The following is a 24,513-nucleotide window of genomic DNA, read 5'->3' on the forward strand; positions in this document are numbered from 1 at the left end:
ACAGAACCTCAGCTGAAGGTAGCTTAAATAGTACCAACCAGCTAAATGAAAACTTTAATGACTACATCATTTCTATAGCAAATTGCTTGGTAACCTAGAACTTACTGGTTCTGATAGTTGCAATGGGGAAATAATCCCACTGACTCATCCAAATTCTACAATTTTTCCCTGTCTTTATCATTCAAGGCAACAACTGACTTAATAAAAAAGCTCAAGAAGGTCTAGGGATGGAACTTAATGGCAGAGTGCTTGCCTAGTATGCATGAGGTCATGGGTTCAATCCCCAGTAAAGTTTTTTTTAAGTCCAATAAGAGATAGGGTACAATCATGTATAGAGTACAATCACGTATTACCATCTCTCTTCCATACATACACAAGCTACAGACTAAAAGCTTCCAATTACCTCCCCTCCTCCCTCTGCCCCTGAACCAACCCCTGCCTCCATATTTAAACCCATTAAACTATCTGGGCTTGAACTGGGCATGGTGGCACACACTTTTAATACCAACATTCAGGAGGCAGGGGCAGGTGACATGGAGTCAACTTGGTTTACATAATGAGTTCCAGGTCAGCTATGACTACAGAGTCCCTGTCTCAAAAAACAAAAAAATCTGGGCCAAAGTTCTTCTTGAAGTATAAGAAAAATCATGTTTTCCACTGTTGCCTTAGAGAAAAGGCAAAACTGCCCTGAGGTGTCCAGTCCTACATGGGAAGGAAGGTTGGTACACAGAAGTACTTGGCAATTCAATGTATGCAGAGGAAAGAAGATACATCCTAGACTCTCTGGGGAAGCAAATTTCACATCATTAGTGAATGGACCATGGGAAACAAGGAGAGGATGAACTCAGGAAGAGAAACCTTCAAGCTTCTAGAAAACATACCTCCCCAGTTGTTTAATGTGGTTACTCCTTGGGAGAGACCCCCAAGTGAAGAAGCCAAAGGGAGACACCAAGAAACACAAGGACCATGGGCAGCAAACTCTAAAGATTTCTCCTCTTGGTCTATTCAAAATCTTTCCATTTGTTCATTTCTTACAGTTGGGCTAATCCTGGTTGAAGTCTTTCAGTTTAAAGCTTCTTCCAGGCCAATGGGACTCACTGGCTTCAGCTTTTGGTAAGTCTGGTATGGAAGACAAAACTCAATATTTGATCCCCCAACTCAGCTGTAGGGTTTAGAGTCATTACAGCCCGAGGGTAAGAGTAAGGTTCTAGATTAACAATGGACTCCTTGCAACACATGGCAATCCAATCAAAACTGTCCAAACTAGTGAAATCCCCATGGAATCATAGAGCCAGAAACCCTGGAGATAACCAGAGTTCAACTGCCTCCATGAGAGCCCTGTGACAGTATCAGTACTGTAAGGGAGGCTAAGACATCTGGGCTCCTCAAGACTCACAGCTCCATGTTCTTTCTCTGACGCGATGGGAATACGTTAGTGTGAATCATAGTTCTCAGTCATTGTTACGGGGCTTACTCCTCAAGAGGACAGGAAGGGTAGTGGAAGAGTGCTCCAGCATGTTTAAGAAAACTGAAGACCTTCCTGAGGTTTTGCATTCAACTGTATTGGAGGTGCTTGTCCATGGTACAGGTCAAGCTCTGCCACTGAAAACACTGAAGGAATTACATAGCATGTGAAGGAACCACAGTGCTCTTGCACAGGAGCCAAGCTCCTCTTTAGATGCTCTATGGGTCTTTCATAATTCTACCCCTGTATATTCACTTGACTTGGGGCTACTGCACAGATATAATTTGGGGTACTGAATCATAAGCTAGAGGTAGCTGCTGAGACTTCAACTAGGATCACATAAGAGCAATATATTACATGAAATACTTCACTGTAAATAAAACTTCAAATTCCAAATATGCATAGAATAAAATAAAGGCTTGAAATTTTCTTGTGAAATATTTCTTCAGAGAGGCAAAAAGTTCAATCTAGATCCACAAAAAAAAAAAAAAAACAATAACATTATAAAGTTTCACTACACTTAAGTGGTTTCAAATGCATCCTTCTGGTTTTATAAAATCGGTACTAAACTTCTATGGCCACTTCCAAGGTTTCAGGCAGTACTCTCAAATCTTAAGACAAACAATTATGAACCACAGAAACTTTTTTCTGAGGCTCCAAAATGGGTAGCTGGGGTCAAAGCAGCCTGCTCAGAGGCCAAGTGTTCCACATAACCATAACACACATGATCAGAAGACTCACTTTACCACATGACAGTTTGGAGACTTTGCCAAAAGCCCCATAAATTCCACAACAGGAACACTCAATGTCTTCCCAAAAGAACAAAATTCACAATTTCCAAAAGAGCAGGAGGCTCCATGCACATTTTGGCCTCTGAAGTTCTCACTCCACGATGCTCTTCAAGGCAAAGCCATGGAGACAAAGAATAGCTTACAGGTGCTTGATCTTGAGGGTCTCTCCAGTCCCCAAAGTGAACAACAGAGTATGGCCTGCCTCAGTGAGGGTCACATGATCCAATCCCAATAGCTTCCAGGTCTAGCCAGTACCTTCTGGCTCCGGGGTATCCACAGCTTGTGCAACCACTGAGAAGGCCCTGCTTTGTTCTACAGATCTTCAGCCAAGGGAAACTCAACAGCAAGGCTGATGGGGTGGGAAGAGGGGCTGAAAAACAGAGACTTCCCAGCAGCCATCCAGTCCCCAAACCTTTTATGCAACCAGCATAAACTTGAACATTTGCACAGAATCCTATTTCTGTAAGCCTAATAATATTTTTAAACAGGCTGGAGGTGGAGACACCATGAAAGAGGTCTGTGTGGAATCTTTCTATAAAGAGAAATTGTGCTGCTTAAAAAAATTCATCCCTGAATTATTTGCCTCAAAAATGCCAGTTTCTGGGCTGGAGATGTAGCTCATTGGTTGAGTGCATTCTTAGCATGCTCAAAGCCTTGAGTTTGATCCCCAGCACTGGAAAAAAAAGCTGCAAATGTCCTGTCTCTTATACACACGAGACAGAGAATTGATGGTATGTTTGGTCATCTCAGGGCCATGGTTAAGACAGTGGCAGATGATGTATGATCCTTCACACAACATAGTTTATACCTCACTCTGGTGACATTGAGCTAGAACCAATGATGCATCCCAATTGGTTTACCTGAAACATTGGATAGGTCAAGAATGTTTCCAGCATTCTCCCCTCACAGGCAGGGTTGGCTTCATACTGTTTTAAGAGTTTGTCGAAATCCCTATTTTGCTTGCAGTTAGCAAGTACCTGGAGGCTGTATTGATGATTACGCACAAATTCTTGATAAATGTTCAACATAGGTAACAAAATATCAAACAGATCAGCTGGAAAGAAGAAGTAAACATAGATGATTCCCTTGATACTTGGTGAATTACTACTACAAAATGACTCTCAGAACCAGATGGCACTCATGCATGAGGTCTTAGGTATCATGCTTGAAGGGCAGATTGGGCAGAATGCACCCTGGGGCAGAACGTGACTCCTGCCCAGAAGACCTATGATAAGCCAGGGAAAGCATCAGGAAGTAACTACTGAGGCAGAGCTCAGTACAGCGAGACAGATTCCCAGTGGCTAACGAAGCCCACAGGTCAACAGGGAAGTTCAGGCAGCAAATGTTGAATAACACATAGGTTCCTGTCCTCTAATGCTGGCCATTCAAAAAGAATCCTATACACTTAAAGAATGTACTTACCTAAAATCAAAGTAGGCCAGTTTGCTAACCTCGCCTTTAGTCCTTGATGAAATATTTCATGAAGAAACATGATTGTTTCACTATAAAAAAGAAAAATAATACAATTTAGTGACTGTAAAGGAAGTCCATCAAATGTTTACAGCCTTACAACGTACATGTTATACCAGTCTCATAGGGCTTCCAAACGGTACCCAGTAATAACAAGGACTTTGTACTAGCCTCTATGAAGCAATTTATCTTTCAGTCAGCCTGAGAAACTCAAAGAAGCCTGAGATAAGCCTCAGATACAGGCAGAAAGCACCCAATTGTCATGATTAACGTCATTGTTAAGTGAGTTTTCTACCACTAGGATGCAGCATTTCTCATTACAATCAGGAAATTAAAGCTCTGGCTCTATATCTTCTCACATTTGAGCCTAGAAAAGTCAAGGAAAGGCCTTTCACAGAAGGAAGATGGGGGAAAATCCATAGCAAAAGTTTTGGCAGAACTCTACTATAACTACTCCCAAAACCTTCTGAAAAGAGTTAACCCTCCACAAAGATAGCAAAATGAGGGAAGACTGTGCATAAGTTAGGAATCAAAGGTTCTAAAAGGTTCAAGAAGGAGCATTACCAAAATTAAAATACACTGTTATCTCCTCATGAGAAGGAATGAGTCTTTGGAGGCTTTCCTGAACTAATATATTTGTACAATTAAATATAGAGTTGTTCATCTGAGGAAGACATCTTAGTTTGATATAACTTGAATTCTGTTATAAAAAAAACCTTCAAGAAGTCCTTATTATTTCCAAAGGGGCCATGAAAAAGTAGACATTGCCTGAATGTGATTTGGTTTTCTCTTAAGACATCTCAACTAAGTAATGTTTGTTTTTCAAATATTTCAACCAAACCTATTTTGGCAGTTACTGTAGATTAATGTTTCTATTTTCCTTCTATCTTCCTAGGCAGAGGTGGTTGCAAGCTAAAGCTACAGTTCCCAGACTCCTTTGCAGCTACATCATGAATGTCAATTCAGTTCCATCAATAGACACATGTGGCAATACACAGAAGGCAGAAGAGGCTATCTTCCTGCTGCTGAAGTCATGGATCAGTGACTGTTTGGGGGCCAATTTTGGCACCTAGCCTCAGTGTTCTAGTTTCTAGGAACAAGCCACATGGATCTGAAAGACAGTTGTGGAGGCAAGCTGTTGATGGTAGTTTTGTAACCTCTGGATCACACTTATAGTGCTGTACTCTTAAATTCAATATACAAATGAAAGCTTTAGTCCTCCAGCCATTCCAGCAAATTCTGAGCATTGGAATCCCTTTATTGTCACAGAGATTACTCTTTCCTACACTGAAACCCAACTAATTAATGCATACACCTTCATATTTTGATATAGGTATTAAAACAAATGAAGCAAATTGGGAGAATTACATTTTCTTAAGTATAAACTCGGTGCTGAAATTCAAAACAATTGACCTGCTTGGGCTTATTTCAATGTCAAGGACAAGGGATCCAGTTAAACAACAGCAATGACAACAAACACCTTTAAACACACCTCTTCAGTTCTCCATCAAGGATTAGATGTGATGAAGAATTTCTGGTCTGTGCAGAGTGCTTAGCCCTAAAAAGACACCTATTTCAACCTCTGCCTCCCAAAACTCAGGGATCATTGTGGAAGAGGGGGAGGAAAGATTGCAAGAGCCAGAGGTGGTAGATGACCACAAAGAAAGTTTTCCAGACATCTAAGCAGTTACTCATATGAATTCACAGCAATGGTTACAGCATGCACAAGTCCCATGCAAGTTCAAACCAGACAAAATTTCAGCACAGAGGTATGGAAGTGGGCAAGAAACCCCAACTCTGTCTAAAGAACTGTTGACAACCGATAGTTGCTGGAAAAGGGAACGTAAATTATCTTTCACAGTGTGACACTGGGTAGGTTAACCAGACTCTAGGGGATAGACCCACATCAAAGGGCATTTGCCATTACAATTTAGATTTAATATGCCTAAACATATATATTGGAATATATGAAATTGGGTGGGGGAAGGGAAGGGGGTTTGAATATGATCAAAATATATTGTATGAATTTTCTCAAAAATCAATAAAAATATTAAGAAAAAAGAATTACTAATCTGGTTGAAGAGCTCACAGCCTTGCCTCGTAATCAAGAGACCTAACATTTTCACTTTAACTTGAATTTAAACAACATAGCCCTGGCCTTTCATGTTTTATATCACACAGTCCTATGAAAAAAAATCATCTGGGCACTAAAACCGAAGCAGTATACACTCTGATGGCATCACTATCAGAGAGTGCAGTTCATAGTCCCATCCATGCCATCAGAACTGCCCAGCCTACAGTAGCACTTTCTGTCTTCTCACATCAAAACTGAAACATCATGAAGACAGGGAGCTTCTGCTTTGTCCACTAATTAATCCTCAGCAAAAGGTCACTATAAATATTTATTGCAGAAATAAATTCAATAAAGATTCTCACTTCTTGTCTTAGTCTTCACACTTCCTAAAATCTTCTTCATAAATTGCATGTAAAGACCCAACAATCACTCCATTTCCCTCAGCTTGTAAGAATATCTTCATACACACACACACACACACACACACACCCACTCTATACATATACACCCAATAATCAAAGTAAAACATAACATGTAGAAAGTTAAAATAAAATTGTAAAAAACCACCAAACACTCCCTATCCCTCAGCGTGTAATAATATCTTTATACACACACACACACACACACACACACACACACACACATACACACACACACAGATGACAAGGAAGTATACATCAAATAGAGACAAAACTGAGAAAATGAGATGCCAAGATTCAAGAGAAATGCAAATTCCAACTAATAATACAAGGCGACAATAGCTTTTTTTTACTCTCCATATCATAACTAAGAGATGATTCTGCAAGGCCTAATCTGCTCAAAGTTAAGTAAGAACTTTTTCAAGGAACACAAACAAGTTATCCCCAAATCACTGATGGATGCAGAGACAAACCTGTTGAGGAAAATGCTGCTGACATCGTCGTGGCTGATGGGGGGCTTCTTGGAGCTGGCTGCCATCCTCAGGGGCCGGAGGAAGCCATTGACAAGGATGTAGAGCTGGTGGACGTACTCTGACTCTGCCTCCACCATGGTAAACACAATCTGGTTTCTCTTCCTCATGCTCTCAGCATGAGGAGAACAAATGTAGTCCTGCACGATGGTCTTCCACTTCCTTCTACACAGCCATCCTCGCATAAAGCTCTGAACCTACAGAAAACAGAGTGAAAGGAGCCTCAGGAAGGTGGACTAGCTTCCTTAAGCTTGTAGGTGCATCCATCATGTACCACAAATCACACCACCTCTTCATGAGTTCATCAGTAGTTTCGCTAGTACAATAAATAATTTCAGGCTTTGTCCAAACAGCAGGAAAAATGATTTTAAACATTTCTCTTTTTTCTGAGGTTCACAAATTTCTCCCACAGCTTTGGCTCATTAGGCCTGTCTACAGAGATGCTGGAATATACTATTACATGCTTAGTTAATAATATTTCAAGACAAGGTTAGATTAAAAGTTTATTTTCAATAATAAAGAATCCTTGGAGCTGGAGAGATGACTCAGCACCAGCTGCTCTTGCAGAGGACCTGGGTTGGATTCCCAAACCTACATGGCGGCTAACAACCTTCTAGTTCCAGGGAATCCAATGTCCTCTTCTGGCCTCTGTGGGCATTGTATGCATTTCATGCACTTATACATGAAGACAAAACAGTCATACATATAAAATAAAATAAATAAATAAACTTGTTCAAAAAGAATTGTATATTTTAAATTTAATTGTGGTTAAAATAACATAAAATTTATCATCTTAATGATTTTTTGATTGCCAGAGACTGAATCCAGCACTTTGCACATGCATGCATGCAAGTCCTCTGAAACTGAGTTACATCCCCAGCCCCACCTTAATGACTTTTGTGGAAACAGCTCAGTAGTGTTTGGTGTATTCACAGTTTTGTTTTTCAACAATTTGCAAGACCTCCAAGACCTGTACATGAACAACTCCACAATAATCCCCTCCTCTCCATTTCTGGTAATCATCAGTCTACTTTTTATTTCTGAATTTAATTACTTTAGGAACATTATTTAAGTGGATTCTTACCTTATTTATCTTTTTATTACTGGCTAATTACACTTAATTCAATATCCTCAAGGTTAACCCATGTTGAAGCATGTGCCAGGATTTCTGTTTTTTTGTTTTTGGTCTTTTTGAGACAGAGTCTCCCTGTAGCCCCAGCTGTCCTGGAACTCACTATGTAGACCAGGCTGGCCTTGACCTCGGAGATCCGCCTGCCTCTGCATCCCAAGCACTGGGATTAAAGGCATGCGCCACCACGCCCAGCAGATTTCTGTATTTTTAAGGATAAACAATATTACACTATATATATATATATATATATATGAGTTTTTTTCTGTTCAACTTTTGATGAACATTTTTGTTGTTTCCACCGCTTAAGCTATTGCTATTGAACACGGGTATACAAATATCTCCTCAAGATCCTGATCCTGTCTTTACTTCCTTTGGAACAGACTCAGAAAGAAGATTATTGCAAAATATAGAATCAGAATCTTTTAAATTTTCTGAAGAAACACTATACTCTATTCATTCAGGTTTATTTACCATTTTACAATCTGTGTCACATAGTCATCCTAATTTCTCCTTGCAAAATGTGCCGTTCTCTTCCTGTTGTTCTTTATAGTGGCTATCCTAAGGGGTGGTGGTTATATCTCATTGTGGGTTTGACTTACATTTCTCTGAATCTCGGTGATATTTTCATATGCTTGCTGATCATTGCTGGAACATCTTTCTCAATGGTCTATTCAAGTCGTTTGCCCATTTTAAATCAGCTTATCTGACTTTTCTTGTTGATGTTGAGTTTTGTTTTGCCTTGCTTTTTAGGCTTGAAAATATAAGTGTTGAAATCAGCTCATCCAGTCACAACTGTAGATATGAAACCAAACTTCCAGCTAAGTTTAAACTTTCAGGAGAGCTGTGACCAGAGTCAGTATTCTTTTACTGGTCTTTTTGGAATTTTAAGAACTCTTTTCAGGGGCTAAAGAGATGGCTCAATGGTTAGGAGTACCAGCTGCTCTTGCAGAGGACCCAGGTTCAGTTCCCAGTACCCATATGGCAGCTAACAACCATCTTTAACTCATTCTAAGGGATCTGATACCCTCTTCTGGCCTCCACAGGTATTGCACACGACACATGTGCTCTTATATACATGGAAGAAGGCATTCACACACACACACATTAAAAAAATAAATAAAAGAATTATTTTCTGATATATGGGAAAGACATACATGAATCATATTCAATGGTGAATATTTTATGAAAATATGAAATACAGTTGAATATGAAATCTCTTTAGTAGAAACATATATAGCCCTTAAAATAGATCTGAATTTCCTGGGCATGATACAAAAAGTAACAGGTAACTCTGGAAAAGCACACTGCTCAATGTGTTTTAGGCAATCATCACATACTTGCTGATTATCCTTAAAGTGTCCAGGTAACTGTGAGGCACTGAGAAGACAGTTACATATCATATTCCTTCACCCAAAGGCTCTGCCACTAATCAGCAGGGTGATCTTGAATTCTCATCCTGTTTCCTCAGAATTGACCCGAAAATAATAAATCCTCTCTAAATATAAAATTTATATGATAATTAGTTAAGATGTAGCATTTTCAATGTGACAGGTTCAGGAAGAAAGCAGATTTCAGATTCATATATTCATGTATGCATTAATTCACTACCCTTTTTAATACCATTGGTATCTATTAAACATTTTCTTATTTTGTTTCAATTTTTTCCATGTGATCTAAAGCAAAAACTCTGCAAAGTTTAAGATTTTCTCATATACCTTCGAATTCTGACATGGTAGCATCGATTTTCATACTGTTGTTAAAGTTGCTATACTCAAACAATAGTAATTACACACAAATAGAATTATGTGAGGAAATTCTACACATAGTGTTTTGAAAATTCTATGAGAAATTTCCTGTAAATTATAAGCAATTTCAAATTGTGATCTTTAGAAGTTAAAAGATTACATTTTGCCAAGATCAAAAGTGATTAATTTGTAAGCATTCCTTTCCACAGTCATTTGTTTGGTTTGGGACATAAAGAACAATAAAGTTAATCCTGAAACCTATTAACAAGTTCAAAACAGGTTTAAATGTTTCTTCTATTAAGAATCACAAAGGGCTGGGAGTGGCAGCACATTCCATTAATCCCAACACTGTAAGGCAGGAGCAGGCAGAACCCTAAGATCAAGGCCAGCCTGGTCTACATTGAGAGTTCCAGGCCAGCTGGGGCTACAGAAGGACCTTGTCTCAAACAAACAAACAATCACGGAGGTAGAAAACTAAATCTTCTTATTCTATTTAAAATAAGAACTTTTTTTAAAAAATCAACTCAATAAAAATCTGCATTAAGTAAGTTCTTTCCATGCACTTTGGCAGATGTTCTCTGCCAAATAACAGCTGGCTCACTTATTTACCAACACATGAGCTTCTATAACAAAACTGAAAATTGGCTATTATTAATATCTTTGTTTATATGCAACCACACACTATTAAAAGAAGAGCAATATAATTAATCTTGGAACATAACATAAACCAGATTCAAATAAATGATTCTAATGCTTAAAAAATAGTTTCATTTTACTTTTTCATTTCTTGGAAATTAAAAATATTCAACCAGAGAATCATTTATATTCCATATTCTGAATATTTGGTTAAAGCTTTGCTAGCAGCTAAAGGAAAATAATGATTTGATACAGAAAAACAAGAATAAGAAAAAATTAAAGAAATAAAGATTTGAAGCTTCATGTAGTACTAACAAAGCTGGGTGCTATACATGACACAGTTAAGAACATGGAGTTATAACCTCAGTAACATAACTCACAACGCAGGGGAGCAGCATGTGTGCCAGTGTCTGGGTCCTTGCAGAGTTAAACAACTGTGACAGTAAAGTGAAGAGCTCTGCTGCTTATGTGGGTGTTAGACAGGAGCCAACACTAAGATATGTGTCTTCATCCAGCTCTCTCACATGTCCCAAACACATCTCCCAAACATCACTATTAACATTTAAAAGAAATATTTTTAATCTACTTTTTATTTTATGTGTGTAAAACATGCATGCATATAAGTGCACCCAAGTCATGCAATGCCTGCAGAGACCAGAAGAGGGCATCAGATCCCCCGGAACTGGAGTTACAGATGGTTATTGGCTGCCATGTGGGTGCTGGGGACCAGACTGGGGTCCTTTGCAAGAGCAGCCAGTGCTCTTAATCACTGAGCCATTTCTCCAGGCTGCTAAGAAGTAAATGTTCCATTATAAGGAACATCTCTGAAATATAATTTTTAGAAATGCTCTTCAACTATGAAAGCAACACAAAATCAGGAGATTTAGCAGCACCGTCTTAGCCCAACTGGAGAACACCATTGTCTTCACGTGTGGCTGTAGCATTCTTCCAAGAGTCCAAAGAGGACTTTCAGAACTGAGAACTCTCCAGGGCAGCTATGTCCGGATCACAGTGAAGGACCAGCCTGGGAGCCATCAGCACAGAAACATGAGAGCTGTTCCCAGCTTTGAAACACAGCAACAAAGCCATCATCCCAAAACAGACAACCAGTCGCCTAGTTCCCAGATGCCTCCCACCTCCTACCTTTTTTATCTTCTTGATATCTGGATCCTCGTCCTCTTGGTTGCTTTGGTAAGGGCGCATCCGTTCCTTGGTTTTATTAAGGGCGACAATCTATAACATCAAAACAGTCCGTTTCATGATTTGGGAAATAGAGGTATACTGTAGAAATCTGCCTATGAAGGTGGTACACAGAGACTTTCAGGGAACTTTCATCTGTGTGTGCTTTTTCCTCCTTTGCCAGAGGTGAAGGGAATATGAACTCCGTGTCAAGCCTGGAATTTCCAGTGCTGACAAGAAGTGATATGAAATGTGTGAACTGTGGTCTGTATGTGGAGAAATATTAGTCCAGAATTTGGCCCTGGCCGACCAGGCCAGTGTCTCCTCAGGACCTCAGAGACAAGTTGGCTCCCTTGCCTGAAGTGGCTGCCATGATGCCTAGTGGTCTCCAAAGACAGGCCACTCAGCTCCAAGCCATGGTAATCAGACTCTGGTCTTCTAAGTAGGCATCCCACCATTCTCAGGTACCTCCTTGCGAAAATGGTAGCTACAAGGGAACCCCAGAGGCCTGGGACCGATTGATGCCAGCTGAAAGGACTCTTCAGAAGAGACAAAAAGACTGCGTTAAGCTGAGTCTTTCCATGCATATCCAGCCTCATTTTGTGATCTGTGTTGGGGGATTTAAAACTAAGCAGTCACTCCCTGCACAGCAGTACAAGTCTCTGGTTTACCCTCGGACATGGCTCAGATAAGCCCAAGCATTTTTGCAGATCTACTAACAAGCTGACACTGAGCAGGCTAGGCCACAATCACCTCCTGTGGCCTGTCTTTGGAGCTTGTCCTCCAAACCTGATACATCTCACAGCCATTTTCTGGGAAGGAAGTAGAAAAATAAAAGAGTGGGAAATAAATTCTGGCTCCTGTCAAGTGGCCACAGGGAACATACCTGCTACTGACAGCTTTTCCCTGCAATCTATACTCAAATTAAACTAGAGCATAATGAAGACAGATAAGCACACACAAATAAATATGGGAGCCTTGGTGCCGTGTTCCTCTCATGGTATAAATACTAACCTGCTTCCCTCGGCAGACAAGCATCTGCTGTAGTGTGCCGAGGCAAGGAAAGAACACGATAATTTTGTTTTAAATTACAGTGCCTGATACAGTCTTTTAAAATGCAGGTTTGTTATGTTTTCTGTTGCTGTTTTCACTGTATCAGCTATTGGGGTTGAATGGGAAGCTGACAGTTCTAATGATATGCTGAGCACAGGTGGCAACTCATCCCCAGAGGAGCTTTCACATCCGGATAGAACCAGCTTTGCCAAGCTTGGTACTCTAGAGGTGACGTACCAGGGAGCAGGAGGCAGAAACCCCTCATAGAATTCAGAGTGAGCCTTAGAGGAAGGTATAAGGAAATGCAGAGAAAAATGCTGCCTGGGGACAGTAAAAATGGCAAGGAAGTCGTGGAGCACACGACCACTTCGTTTCTTTTCGCCCTGCTGCCTTCTTTGAATCTAAGATACTAAGATGCCTCAGGTTAGAATGAGGATAATCTCTACATTCCTCTACATTCTTCCTCCATCCTTTGCTTATTGCTCACTTCCTGTAAGAATTGACAGGACAGCAGAGAAAGGTCTCTGTACAGATGGAGACCTTGGGCAGGAGGAGGACCTAGACACAGCAATATGGCAAAAGGCTCAAAACCACCTGTATTCTCCCTTGACAGCAGCCTCTGAGGTGCACCAGAAGTGAACATTATAGAAGAGGGGCCAGAGGGGAGGCGAACAGTATAAATTCTGCAGGGGGAAAAACTAGACCTTTTAGGTTTGAAGAAATAAAAGTGTTTCTGAATTCTGGTTCTTCTTTGATTTTCATTTTGGAATTTAACTTAAGTCACGGCAGACACACAGTTATTACTCCAAGACACTATCTGAAGACAGCCAAATATATTTTGTATTTCTGATTTTTTGCACATTCGGGGCACAAATAATAATAAATAAAATACCATGCTATCATGGTGGTATAGCCCAGCAGTACATATACCTAACCCTAAAGTATACAATAGATCAGTAGCCCAGCCACATATCCCTTGATGACAGAAGAAATCAGTCTAGGATTAAACTTTTTGTCCTGGATATAGGACAGATAATCATGAGGAAATGAGTAGACAGGAAACAATGAAACAGAATCTTCAACTGGAAATACCTCGGATTTAAGCCTTTCGATTTCTGTATCTTGATCTTCAAGTTGATGCCGAAGTTGGTTAGCTGCAATTTTTTCTGTCTCTACGATCTGAACTAGATGAATGTACTTCTGCATTAACACTTCCCTCTCAATCAAAATGTCTGCATAACTTAGAAGAAAATTGCACAGTTAGTCGCTGACATATTGTCCTGCTGTAGTTTCACACAGACCAGTGCACATGCATTTAAAGAACAACCCATGAACATTGTTTGGCTAACTCTACCTTACACAAGCACTAACTTTCAACATTTGGCATAGAATTTCGATATTATCACTTTACATGTTGTTTAAGAATCCATTTAATGATGCCCACTACCCACAATTTTACCACGTGAAGTGAGAAAAATGCGAAGGGAGTCAGAATCACTTTAATGTGAAAGTCCTCTGTCTTCTTATAAAAAGAAACTGAGGCCTTTTGAATTGATATCCCATCGCTTCCAGGGTGTTCTTTGAAGTATTTCATCTGGTAAAGCATTAACCAGTCAAAATGGCCCTTCTGCCAACCAGGATGAATTCTGCAACCATAACAAGCACTGCTCAGAACTGTCATGACTGCAGGTGACCGCCAGCTCTCTCTAGGAGTCTAAGATCATTTACTACTCTCTTCCTAAAACAGCAGAAGCCACATCCATAGCAGAAACAACTTAGGTTCTTTATGCTCTGACTCCATCAGCCTAACCTCTGTCCATGTCTCTGGTTAAGCCTGGTAAAGACAAACCTACTCTGGGGTTTTTATTGGTGATGCAGTCTTGAGGCATCTAAAATTTTCCTCCAGATCTTCTTGTACACTTTAGGGTGGTAAGAGGCATGTCCTTCTCTTCATTCATAAAATATTTTCTAAGTAGCATTATAATAATTAATAGTAGACACTATTTATTGAGTGTATTGGATTATCATACATTATCTCATTCTCCCCACCCAACAATGCAGAAGACAGGGTTTTGGGTCTGAACCAATAGAAAAAGAATTTGGTTCTCACAGAATGCATTATTGGCCTCGGGTCATACAGCTAATAAGTGGCAGTGCTAGGATTCAAATCAAAGTCTATCTGACCCAAAGTCTATGTTCTTGGAGGAGAAATAGCTATTTGGAGGTTTTTGTCAAATCTTTAGGCTGCTTGCCTTTTCATTGGAACCTTGACCACTGAAGCTATGTTTATACCACAGCCCACCCCCAACAAGGCCATGGTGAACTAGCCTGGTCCAAGCTACACCAATAGATTTTTGCTTCATAGAATCAGAAATTGTGCCACTGCCCTGTTTACTTGAACTGAGATGATATGAACCTAGAAACTTAGACGGCCATTGCTGTGCAGCCCTATTTGACCACATCTTCCCAAAGCAGATGAAGGAAGCTTGATGAGAAAGAAGAGAATAGGCAGGTATTCAGAAAAACAGGCGCGAAGCAGCAGAACACCTGAGGCAGGAAGGGAATAGCTATCTGGTTCCCGCAGGCTTTTGCAACATCTTAGTACAATTTTTCCCTGGAGTTCAGTGACATGTTGTAGTTTCCTTCTAATAAATTCTCTTTCAAGCCTAACCTGTTTGAAATAGCACTATGGTACTTAGAACTGAAAAAAAAAAAAGTCTTAGGACAATGCTAAAGTCACAACTTTAGTTCAATCATCTCAACTCCCTCAGCACTTACATCACCATGCTAGAGTGTTGGAGAAGAACATGGCGTCACCAACATTTTCAAGTCACTTGTTCTAAGAAATTGCCCTAAGGACATAGAAAAAGAGCTATGTAAGTATAACTGAGGAGAAAAGGAGAGAAAAGAGGACAGTCTTCAAAGAGGGATCCTTTGGGATGCTCTGAAGGAGAAAAATAATAGAACATTAGAAAAGGAATTATAACAAAAAATTCTACCCTTTTCTTATCATCATCTTATTAGAAATATGCTAAACTGATGACAATTGTATTAGATCAGCATGAGGTAGCAGAGCAGTGTTTTGTTTTAGTCTTTATAAAAGGGAAAATAGAGAAAAGAAAAAAGGCAAGCAGAGCGTGAAACTGTAGGATGGACTCACACCTGCAGGCTCACAGCTGCCACTTCCTGTCCTTCATTTCCAAGGTTCCATTCAAATGTCAGGAAAACCTGTTTTTTGTTTAAGGAATGAAACTATAACAGCTTTACAAAACAGGAAAATGTGCCATTAACAGACCAAGTATTTTATGAAATCTCATGAAGAGAAAAGCTGCATAATTTGCTTGGTGGGGAAACAAGAGGAGAGGAAATCAGCAGAACCTTGCATGTGGTGGTGGCGATCACCAAGAGTACCCCTGAGGAGCACCGAGCACAGTATCAACAAAGGCAAAGGACAGATGTCAGTGTGGGGCCATGGAGAAGGGCCAGCAGAGCATCAGGGAATTGGGCTCCTCCTCCAAATCCCCCAGGGTATAGTCCATGGGTCTACTCTCTACACCTAAAGAAAACTGGACTCGGGCTGGAGAGATGGCTCTCCAGCTGCTCTTGCAGAGGACCCAGGTTCAATTTCCAGCACCCACATGGTGGCTAACAACTATCTATAACTTCAGTTCCAGGGGAATCCAACGCCTTCTTCTGACTCCGCAGGCATTGCACAACAGGGGTGCACTTATACACATGCAGGCAATACACTCATACACATAAAATAAAAATAATAAATACAATTTTTTTAAAAAAAGCTGGACTTGAAAGCTGGACTCAGAGAACAGAACTTGGGTTAGTTCAGACATTCACTGTAAACAGAGGAAGAACCAAAAAAGGGAAAGAATCCAGAGAGCCTACAAGTGAAATACTCTGGAGTCTTTTCCTGTTGCAGTACAGATTACCACAAGCGCAGTGGTTTAAAACAAGACATTTATTATGAAATATGGCAAAGTGATGGATGGAACTTCCAAGATTAGTTCACAAAAGACTCTGGCTTCCATCTCATTTGCCTTCTCTTGCTGTCTTGCTCAGAGGGAAGCCAAGTGCCTGGCTGTGAGCTGCTCTATCCAGAGGCTCATCATAAACAGAAACTGAGAGAAATCTCTCATCAACACTCATCTAGAGACTCAATTCAGTACAACAGCCCATAAGTAAAACCAGCCAGCAGCTTCAAGATGGATAAAACAGCAGACCCTACCCAGCTATGCGTCCAGATGAGACCTCAGACTTGGCCAACACCTTGATGGTAGCTTGTGAGAATCTTCTGGGCAGAGGCTCTCATTTAAGCCTTGCCTGGACACCTGGCCTATAGAAACAGCAGTGTATAATAAATTCCTTATTGTGTTAGTCATTGTGGAGTAAACTGTTAAGCAGAAATAGCAAAAATAGCTCCAAATGAACAAACAGAAAAGCTGTCACAAGAAGCAAGGGTCATTCAACAACTGAGACTTATTATCTTCAGGGATAGAAAGGATATTAAGAACCATAAAGCAAAAAGAGACTGCTATGGAAATGAAACAATCAGATAACAAAAGGAAGACTTGGAAACAAAACATAATTGTTAAAATCTTATAGGTCAATGGATACACTAGCCTATAAATCAGGCATAGCTGGAAACTAAGCAGAATGGTCATAAATAAAATAATAATACACAGGTTATCTACAGGAAGTGAGAATCAAGGAGAGAGTGTTCACTATGTGTAATTATTCATTTGCTGTGGGATCAAACAGCAAGTGTAATACTTTGGTACATAACATTGCTGTATCCACTGGGTAGATGCTTCTTCCTGCATTTCTTTAAATTAAAATGAATTCACAGCACATTTTCATGGGGTGGGGGCAGTGTGCTGTTTCAACACATGAATCAGTGTGAGTCAAATCAGGGTAATTAGCACTTCCTTCTTATCACTTCTCATGCTTAAAGCCTTTGAGTTCCTCCCTTCCAGATCTTGTACTGTGAACTATCATCATCCCACTGTGCTGTGGAACCCCACCTCTTATGTGATGATCCAGCCTCCCTACTGGATTTATAATTTTCAGAATCTACCCATGGCAAAATGCAGGAGCTTAACTGAATTTAGGGGACAGAAAATAGACGTTTAGAACTTTATAAAGAGATAGTAAATAATTCAAAAAGCAATAAGACCTCAGTACTAGAGAAGAGAAAAAAATACTGATGTTACTTATTTGTTCCATGCATTAGGTGTTAAAAAGGTCATAAGTAATAGTCCTGATGCATAGAGTAAAGCAATGTTTCTTTGCATGTTCTTGTGAATTCAAACTGATCCTGTGACTAAAAGACATTACTGCGTAGTGTGTGTTGAGGAACTATTCAAAGCACTGGACACAGAAGTAAACAAAATAGGAGGGGGAAACCTACCTGTATCCTCATGGAACTTTCATGGTAGGTAATATAAAACTAATAAGAAATACAAGTGACATGTGATTGGTCCTGAAGAGAAATAAAGGTAAAGGTGAGTGAGAAGCAGGACAACAGGATTACAGTTTCAACCCAGGTGTAGGATGCTCTCACTAGGAAGCTGGTCCTATCAGAATGAGGCAGAGGGATCCCTAAGTGCAAAGCCTGGTGATGGGCTGGGCCTGACCTGATGAAGAAAATGACAAGGTAAGAGGGTTTCCAGAAGGTGGGTGCAGGAGCACTAGAAGAGGGAACGGGATGCTAAAGCAGGCAGACCTAATCTGGAATCTTGGGTTTTCCTTCCCCTGTGACATTTGAGCTTGGACTGCAAAATGTGACAATATTTGTCTTCTTAACAAGATCATTTTGGCTGTTGTTATGGGAAAAAGACAGTGGTAGGGAAGGCAGCATATCAGAAGGGGGGACAGCTGGAGGATACACTGTAATAATCCAGGAAAAATGTTAAACACTAGCCGAGCATCTGGCACAATGAGCCTTGGCACAGAGAAGCTATTCAGAAAAGTCACTGTCACATGAAAAGTTGTTTAATATATTTTTTTTTACATGGCTTACCTTTTTCCGTGTAGTAATTTTCAAACCATGCAACTTGCTCAACTGGGGCTCTTTGCTATGCTGCCCTACTTTTACTGGGGTGACCCTTCAACTTCATCTCACAAAGCTTCTGTGTAAACCCCACTAGAAAACAAATGTCCATTCCAAAGCCAGATCAAGTTTGAATGCTCAGCTTCTTCAACGTCTTTCTGAGCTCTAGTGTTTCTGCTCTACTGTCCTTCCAACACATACTTTATTTGATTAAATTTTCCATTTCCTAGATACCTCTCCAGCTTAAGGATTTTTGCCACATTATTTCTATTCTTTTTCAATTAAATTCCCACCTAAAAGAACAAGAAGAAAGGGGAAACACCGGGAAGAGAGAAGGTGATTTCATATTGCCAAGGGAAATAAAATCAAGCTGTATAAGTCAACATAATGAAAACAAAACTCAAAGTCCATCTGTGGAGTTTCAACATATGGCAAGCTTAGAATATACTCGGAAATAAAATATTGGTATATAACATTTATAATCAAAAACCAAACCACTACCACTCCATACAAGAGAAAAGCGAGCATTTAAATACAAACCCTGAAGATCCCAGAGAAGTGGCACAGTGTGAAATTGTAGTCTTTTATTATTTTTATAAAAGGGCAAAAATTATATTAGCTTAGGAAGAAGTTATTAGATGGGCTCGGTGCTCATCCTAGTCATTTTAATTGAAGACATGTGTATGCAATTGACTAGAGCAAAGCACAAGATGAAAAGTCATAGAAAAGGTCACTAAAGAAAAATTCCAATTCAAACTCCAGAGGTATGTTCAATTTTATTGCGAAAATTGCTAAGAATCAGCACTAGTCTTGTTAGGAGCATCCTGATGACCTTGGAAATGGGGAGAGTCTGGGCCCAGTGCTAAGTAAGTTTTGAGCACTGGCAGCATCAGACTTACCTAGAAAAGGCCAGGCCTCCTGCTACAGTCTGGATCTTGACTGACCCACAGGCCCATGTGTTAAGGCTTGGTCCTTTCTCAGAATGGTACTACTAAGAGGTGGTGGAGACCCTTAAGAGGTTACTGGGAACCAGCTTTGGAAGGGGATTGTGGGACCCTAGGCTCGTCCTCACTCTTTTTTACCTCCTGGCCATGAGACAAACAGTGTTGCTCCACCACACACTCCTGCCATGGTCTGCTGGCTTACCATAGGCTAAAGAACAGGGCCAACTGCTCATGCACCAGAATACCTAAAGGTGTGTGTGCAAATATGCTTTTTCTCTTTGTAATTTCAGTGTCTTGGAGATTTGTTATGGTGACTCAAAGCTGGCTAGCATGACTCCACACCTTTGTCCATAGCCATCTGACATCTCTGGAGTATCTTTTACACTCTGGTTCTCAAATTCTCTCGTATCAGCGTCTCCACTTCCTGATACTCAGCACTTTTTAGGTCTCACCTTAGCATGAGGTCCCAGCACTATTCACCCCCCTCCCAGTCTCTCTCTGACAGGTTCCTCTCTTTAGCTGTCTTCTTTGCAGTCATTGGCAACCCAAATGTCTCAGTTCAGATCATAAGGAACAACTGTAAAGACTGACCCTACTCTTCTGACATTGTTTCTTTCTGGTTCACAGTCACAGTTCATTATTTAAACATCTCATTTTGAACTCTGACAAGTTTTGTCAATAATCCTTTCTAAAGCACAATTAGACACAGAAACAAAGTAGTATTATAAGGACATACAACAGAACGACATGATGCTAAAATGACCACTTTGGAATGAAGAAAGTTTCAGTGTATGTTTCTAAAAGTGAATAGATTCTAGACCTTAGTTGCTGCTAGAAGAGCTCTCTGTAAAACAAAACAGTAGAAACAAGTGTTGGTTAGGATTTGGAAAAACTGAAGCTTTCATGTGTTGCTGGTGAGAATATAAAATGGTACAGTCCATTTTATGGAAGGGACTTCAGTAGTTCCTCAAACAGTTAAATTCCAGAAACACATGGCAAAGCACTCTACTTGTAGGTGCATACCCAATAGAAATGAAAATGTATCTTTTATGCAGCTATTTATAGAAACAGCATCCAAAATAGCAAAAAGTAGAAACACCCAAATATCTATCAACTGATGAATGGACGATCAACATGTAGTGTATCCACAGAAAAGATAATTCAGCTCTATGAAGGAATAAAGAGCTGCTATATTAGTAAAACATCGTGCTAAATGAAAGAAGTTAACAGCCAGGCTGTGTGATTACATTAATGTGAAATGTCCAGGTGGGCAAATCCATTGATAAAGTAGATTAGTGGTTAAATTGGGGGGGGGCGGTGACTGCTAACAGATACAGGGCTTCTTTTATGATATTGAAAATGTCCTGGAATTAGTGGTGATAGCCATGCAACCTTGTAAATACATCAGGAAAAAACATAATTGTATAATTTTAATTGAGGAATTTTGTACTATTTGAAATATAAGTTAATTAAATAAAATTGTTCAAATACACTAGAGTCATCTCCAACTAAGGCAATAAACTTTGATTGGATCATAATTCAGAATCTTTGTAAAAAATCCACAAATACAATTATAAAACAAAAATTAGTGTAGGTGATTTACAATGAATTACAATGAATACAGCGAGCAGCTAATACAATCTTCATGCAAAGAGCTTATAAAAATCTGATAGAAAATGGGAAAACATTAATATAAAAATGAGAAAAGGACATGAAATGGCAATTCCTATAGGAAATACATGCAAATATCAATGGTAGTAAAAATAATCAGTCTCAGCCAGACCAAGGAAATGCTCATTAAACTAAGATAGCAGTTTTACTCATCTATATAATAAAGATTCTTAAAATCATTCCAGTTTTCTCCTGCTCTGGTGAAAGAGATAAATGGGCACACACATTTCTGAAAAGCAATTGGGCACAATGCCAGAAACCAGGAACTAGAGGAAGAGAACACAGTTGCTTTGATGTGATTCAGGCTGATTGGGGGGGGGGGCACACAGTCAAGCAAGTTGCTTTAAAAGAAATAGCAGCCTTCAACATAGGCTCAGACAAAGGAATGGTCAGTCCTTCCTGGGGACAGGAAAGGGATAGGGAAGAGGATTCAGGTCACTGAGACTTTTGTTCTGAAAGACAGTTGGTGTGGGTCAGACTGTAAGGGGCAGACCGGCACTTTAAAATCCTGGTTTGGGCTGCTCTACCTGGAGCTCTGGACAGAAGGCAGGGTGGCATGGGAGTTTACTGACTCCCTGTACCTGAGAACTCAGAGCAGGGCTTAGCATTTGATCAAAAAGTAATAAATATAAGCTGCAAGGATGAGCTTTTTCTGTTTCAAGCAACATGGAGAACTATTATACAAATCTTTCCTCTCTTGCATATTAAAATTTTTAAGTTTAAAAAAATTTTTAAGAATAAGAATTTAATTGAATAAAATAAATAGGTAGGGTTCTTCCAGCTGATCATATATTCGTCTTAGAAAGGGCACTTTGGTAGCCACATGCAGGGTAGTGATGAGGGAAAACTTGGAAGACAGGTGGGTGAGGTGCTGAGATGTAGAAGAGTAATCAACATTGATGCCCTGAACCACAACAATTGCCCAAGACATGACAGCAGTAGAGGTCTGTGACAATCCATAAGAATTCCCAAGTGACTAAGAATGTGAACAGTGAGAATGTGGGGAAGGAAAACATGCTGCTGTCATCAGAGACCGAGTGCAGATCAGAGGAAAGGAAACAGGAGCCACTTAGTGAAAATGTAGGTTTGCTTTTATTGAGCATCAAAGCAACACTGAGCACAGAACAGGATGACATATAGAGAGTCGAACATGGAAAAAATGCACATTTGGGAATTTCTACATATAATGGAGGCAATATATTTTGTTGGGTTAAGTCAATATGCTCTGAAGTTACCCTGACCTGGACCTGGAATCCAGCTCTTTCTTTGCTGGTGGCCTTCATGAGGTGCTGATGCAGTGGAGACAATACTTCATGATGACTAAACCAAAAGAAGTGTGTGGTCCACTAGGCCTGGAGCATAGCTTAGACCCAGCACTGAAAAGGGGCAGCTCTAGCCACATGTGAGGAGTCTTGGGGGTAGATGCCAAGGAGAAACAAAGCTGAAGCCACACACAACAACTCTGAAGGAAGGTACAGAACGTGAAGATCGTGAAGCAGGATGAGATTCTTCAAAGGTCAAAGGAGAGAGAAGTCAGGAGTGATTGATGCTATAGAAGCAAACTGTACTGATTTCCTAAACCTCCAAGTCAGTGTGGAAAGGTTAACAATAATATGAATGGTAAATAAAAGAGTATGTAGATATATAACCACTGTATCATGTACTTATTTGTCTGGATGGATGAACACTCAAACATTACCAGTAAAAACCTCTGAGGAAGTCAGTGGCCTTGGAGGTACGGGGTCAGTCAGGTTAACCATCTAAATGGGAAATGTGCTTTTTATTCTATATGTCTTTGTACTAATTGAATTTCTTTCTTTAACAGAGTCCGCATTTGTGTGTTACTTGAATACTTTAAAAGAAAATACTAAAAATATACAGAAAGTTGAAGTTATGTAAGGACAAGGAAGATTTGGAGAGTCAGTGTCGAGCCAGGTGACAGTACAGGAATCAGAAATAAAACCCTCCTGGAGGACTGAAAGGCAAGAAGGAGCTTTCTGCTCTGGAGGAATCCATGCCTTGTTAAGGTTGGTTGCATGAGAGAGCACGTGGGGGCTGCTGTGTGTAGGCTGCATGTTCAAAGAGCAAGACAAGATTTAAAGCAGAAATTCTGGAGACTGGAGGAGCAGCAAAGACAGGACATGAGGGTATTAACAATGGGCCAAAAATAATAAAATTCAAGCCCAGTTTCTCCCTGTAGAAAACAAGTTGTGCCAATGTTGTGGCCCATGCCTATAATCCTAGCACACAGGAAGCTAAGGCAAGAGTACACAGCAAGTTAGAGGTCATCCTGGGCAACAAAGAGAGACAACAGTAGAAAAGAAGACAGGAAAATAACAATGGCAAATCATCACATCCAGGAAATCTTTCACAGTTCACTGTCGTAAATTCCTCTTCCATGCTTCACTCTGCAAATCGTAAGAACAAACGCAAACTCTCTTTGATGGTGACAGCTCTGGAGACAAACCCATACAGACGCTCTTACCAAAAACATGGTATCACTGATGAACAAAACCCATGTTCCCAGCTTTAGAGGAGTGACAGCCTTCGTGTTATAAGGAGAGAGGGCAAACTGAGGCTTTGGGGTCCCTTTAGGCTGCACTTGCTGCCCATTTCTGCTGTTCTACTTCTGTGGTTTGGTGTGACAGTTTTCAACTTTTCTGTGGAGTTTCTTCTGACTGCTGAAGAATTTTCATGCATCTTCTATAAAGAGTTGATTGGACGTGGTAAGTTACACACAGTGGCCTTCAGTGTCACACAGACTTTATACTATACTTTTCATTGTAAATTAATCATTATACCAAGGAAAAAGAATGGCTCTACAAGCACTAGGTGTCTGGTGTTTCATATAGTCACCATGACGTGTGTATTTTTCTCTGTGCTAGCTGGGCTGGGCTGTGTGACTGTGTATCTGTGTGTCTGTGTGTCTGTGCCTGTGCCTGTGCCTGTGCCTGTGCCTGTGTGTTTGGGAAGGCTGAAAGAATATGACCAACAGACTGTCTCAGACATATGTAATAAGATTTAAAAATACAGACCCAGAAGTCTAAATTAGAGTTATTTTTTACTCAAAAGGAAGAGTATGAGGTTTCTATTGTTTGTTGTTTAGGATCTTATTTTTATTTATGTGTATATTTGTGTATATGTTTGCATGAGTATATTCACATGCATGGGGGTACCTGTGGAAGCCAGGAGAGGGCCGGGGATCCCCTGAATGTGGAGTTACAGGCAGCTGGGTGCTGGAATCCTAATTCCAGCCCTCTTTAAGAATAGTAAGTGCTCTTAACCTCTGTGCCATCTATCCAGCCCCATGAGAATAAAGTTTAACTGACTTAAGTCAAAG

General features: G+C 40.1%; 1 protein-coding gene across 7 annotated transcripts in view; it reads right to left on the reverse strand.

Annotated features, from left to right (window-relative positions):
- Rasgrf2 (Ras protein specific guanine nucleotide releasing factor 2) overlaps positions 1–24,513 on the reverse strand; it is a 260,937-nt gene that overhangs the window by 142,742 nt on the left and 93,682 nt on the right. For 5 of the 7 annotated variants that reach the window (XM_029556206.1, XM_029556209.1, XM_029556205.1 and 2 more), the window contains 5 exons: positions 13,587–13,734; positions 11,406–11,495; positions 6,693–6,946; positions 3,679–3,758; positions 3,117–3,310 (listed from right to left, as the gene is read on the reverse strand). In XM_029556206.1, coding sequence (XP_029412066.1) covers positions 3,117–3,310; positions 3,679–3,758; positions 6,693–6,946; positions 11,406–11,495; positions 13,587–13,734 — 766 coding nt within the window. The remainder of the gene's footprint in view (positions 1–3,116; positions 3,311–3,678; positions 3,759–6,692; positions 6,947–11,405; positions 11,496–13,586; positions 13,735–24,513) is intronic. The other 2 variants (XM_029556207.1, XM_029556208.1) reach the window with 2 other exon arrangements.

The sequence above is a fragment of the Nannospalax galili genome, unplaced genomic scaffold (assembly GCF_000622305.1).
Source record: "Nannospalax galili isolate Female #2095 unplaced genomic scaffold, S.galili_v1.0 scaffold45, whole genome shotgun sequence".
Classification (NCBI taxonomy): domain Eukaryota; kingdom Metazoa; phylum Chordata; class Mammalia; order Rodentia; family Spalacidae; genus Nannospalax; species Nannospalax galili.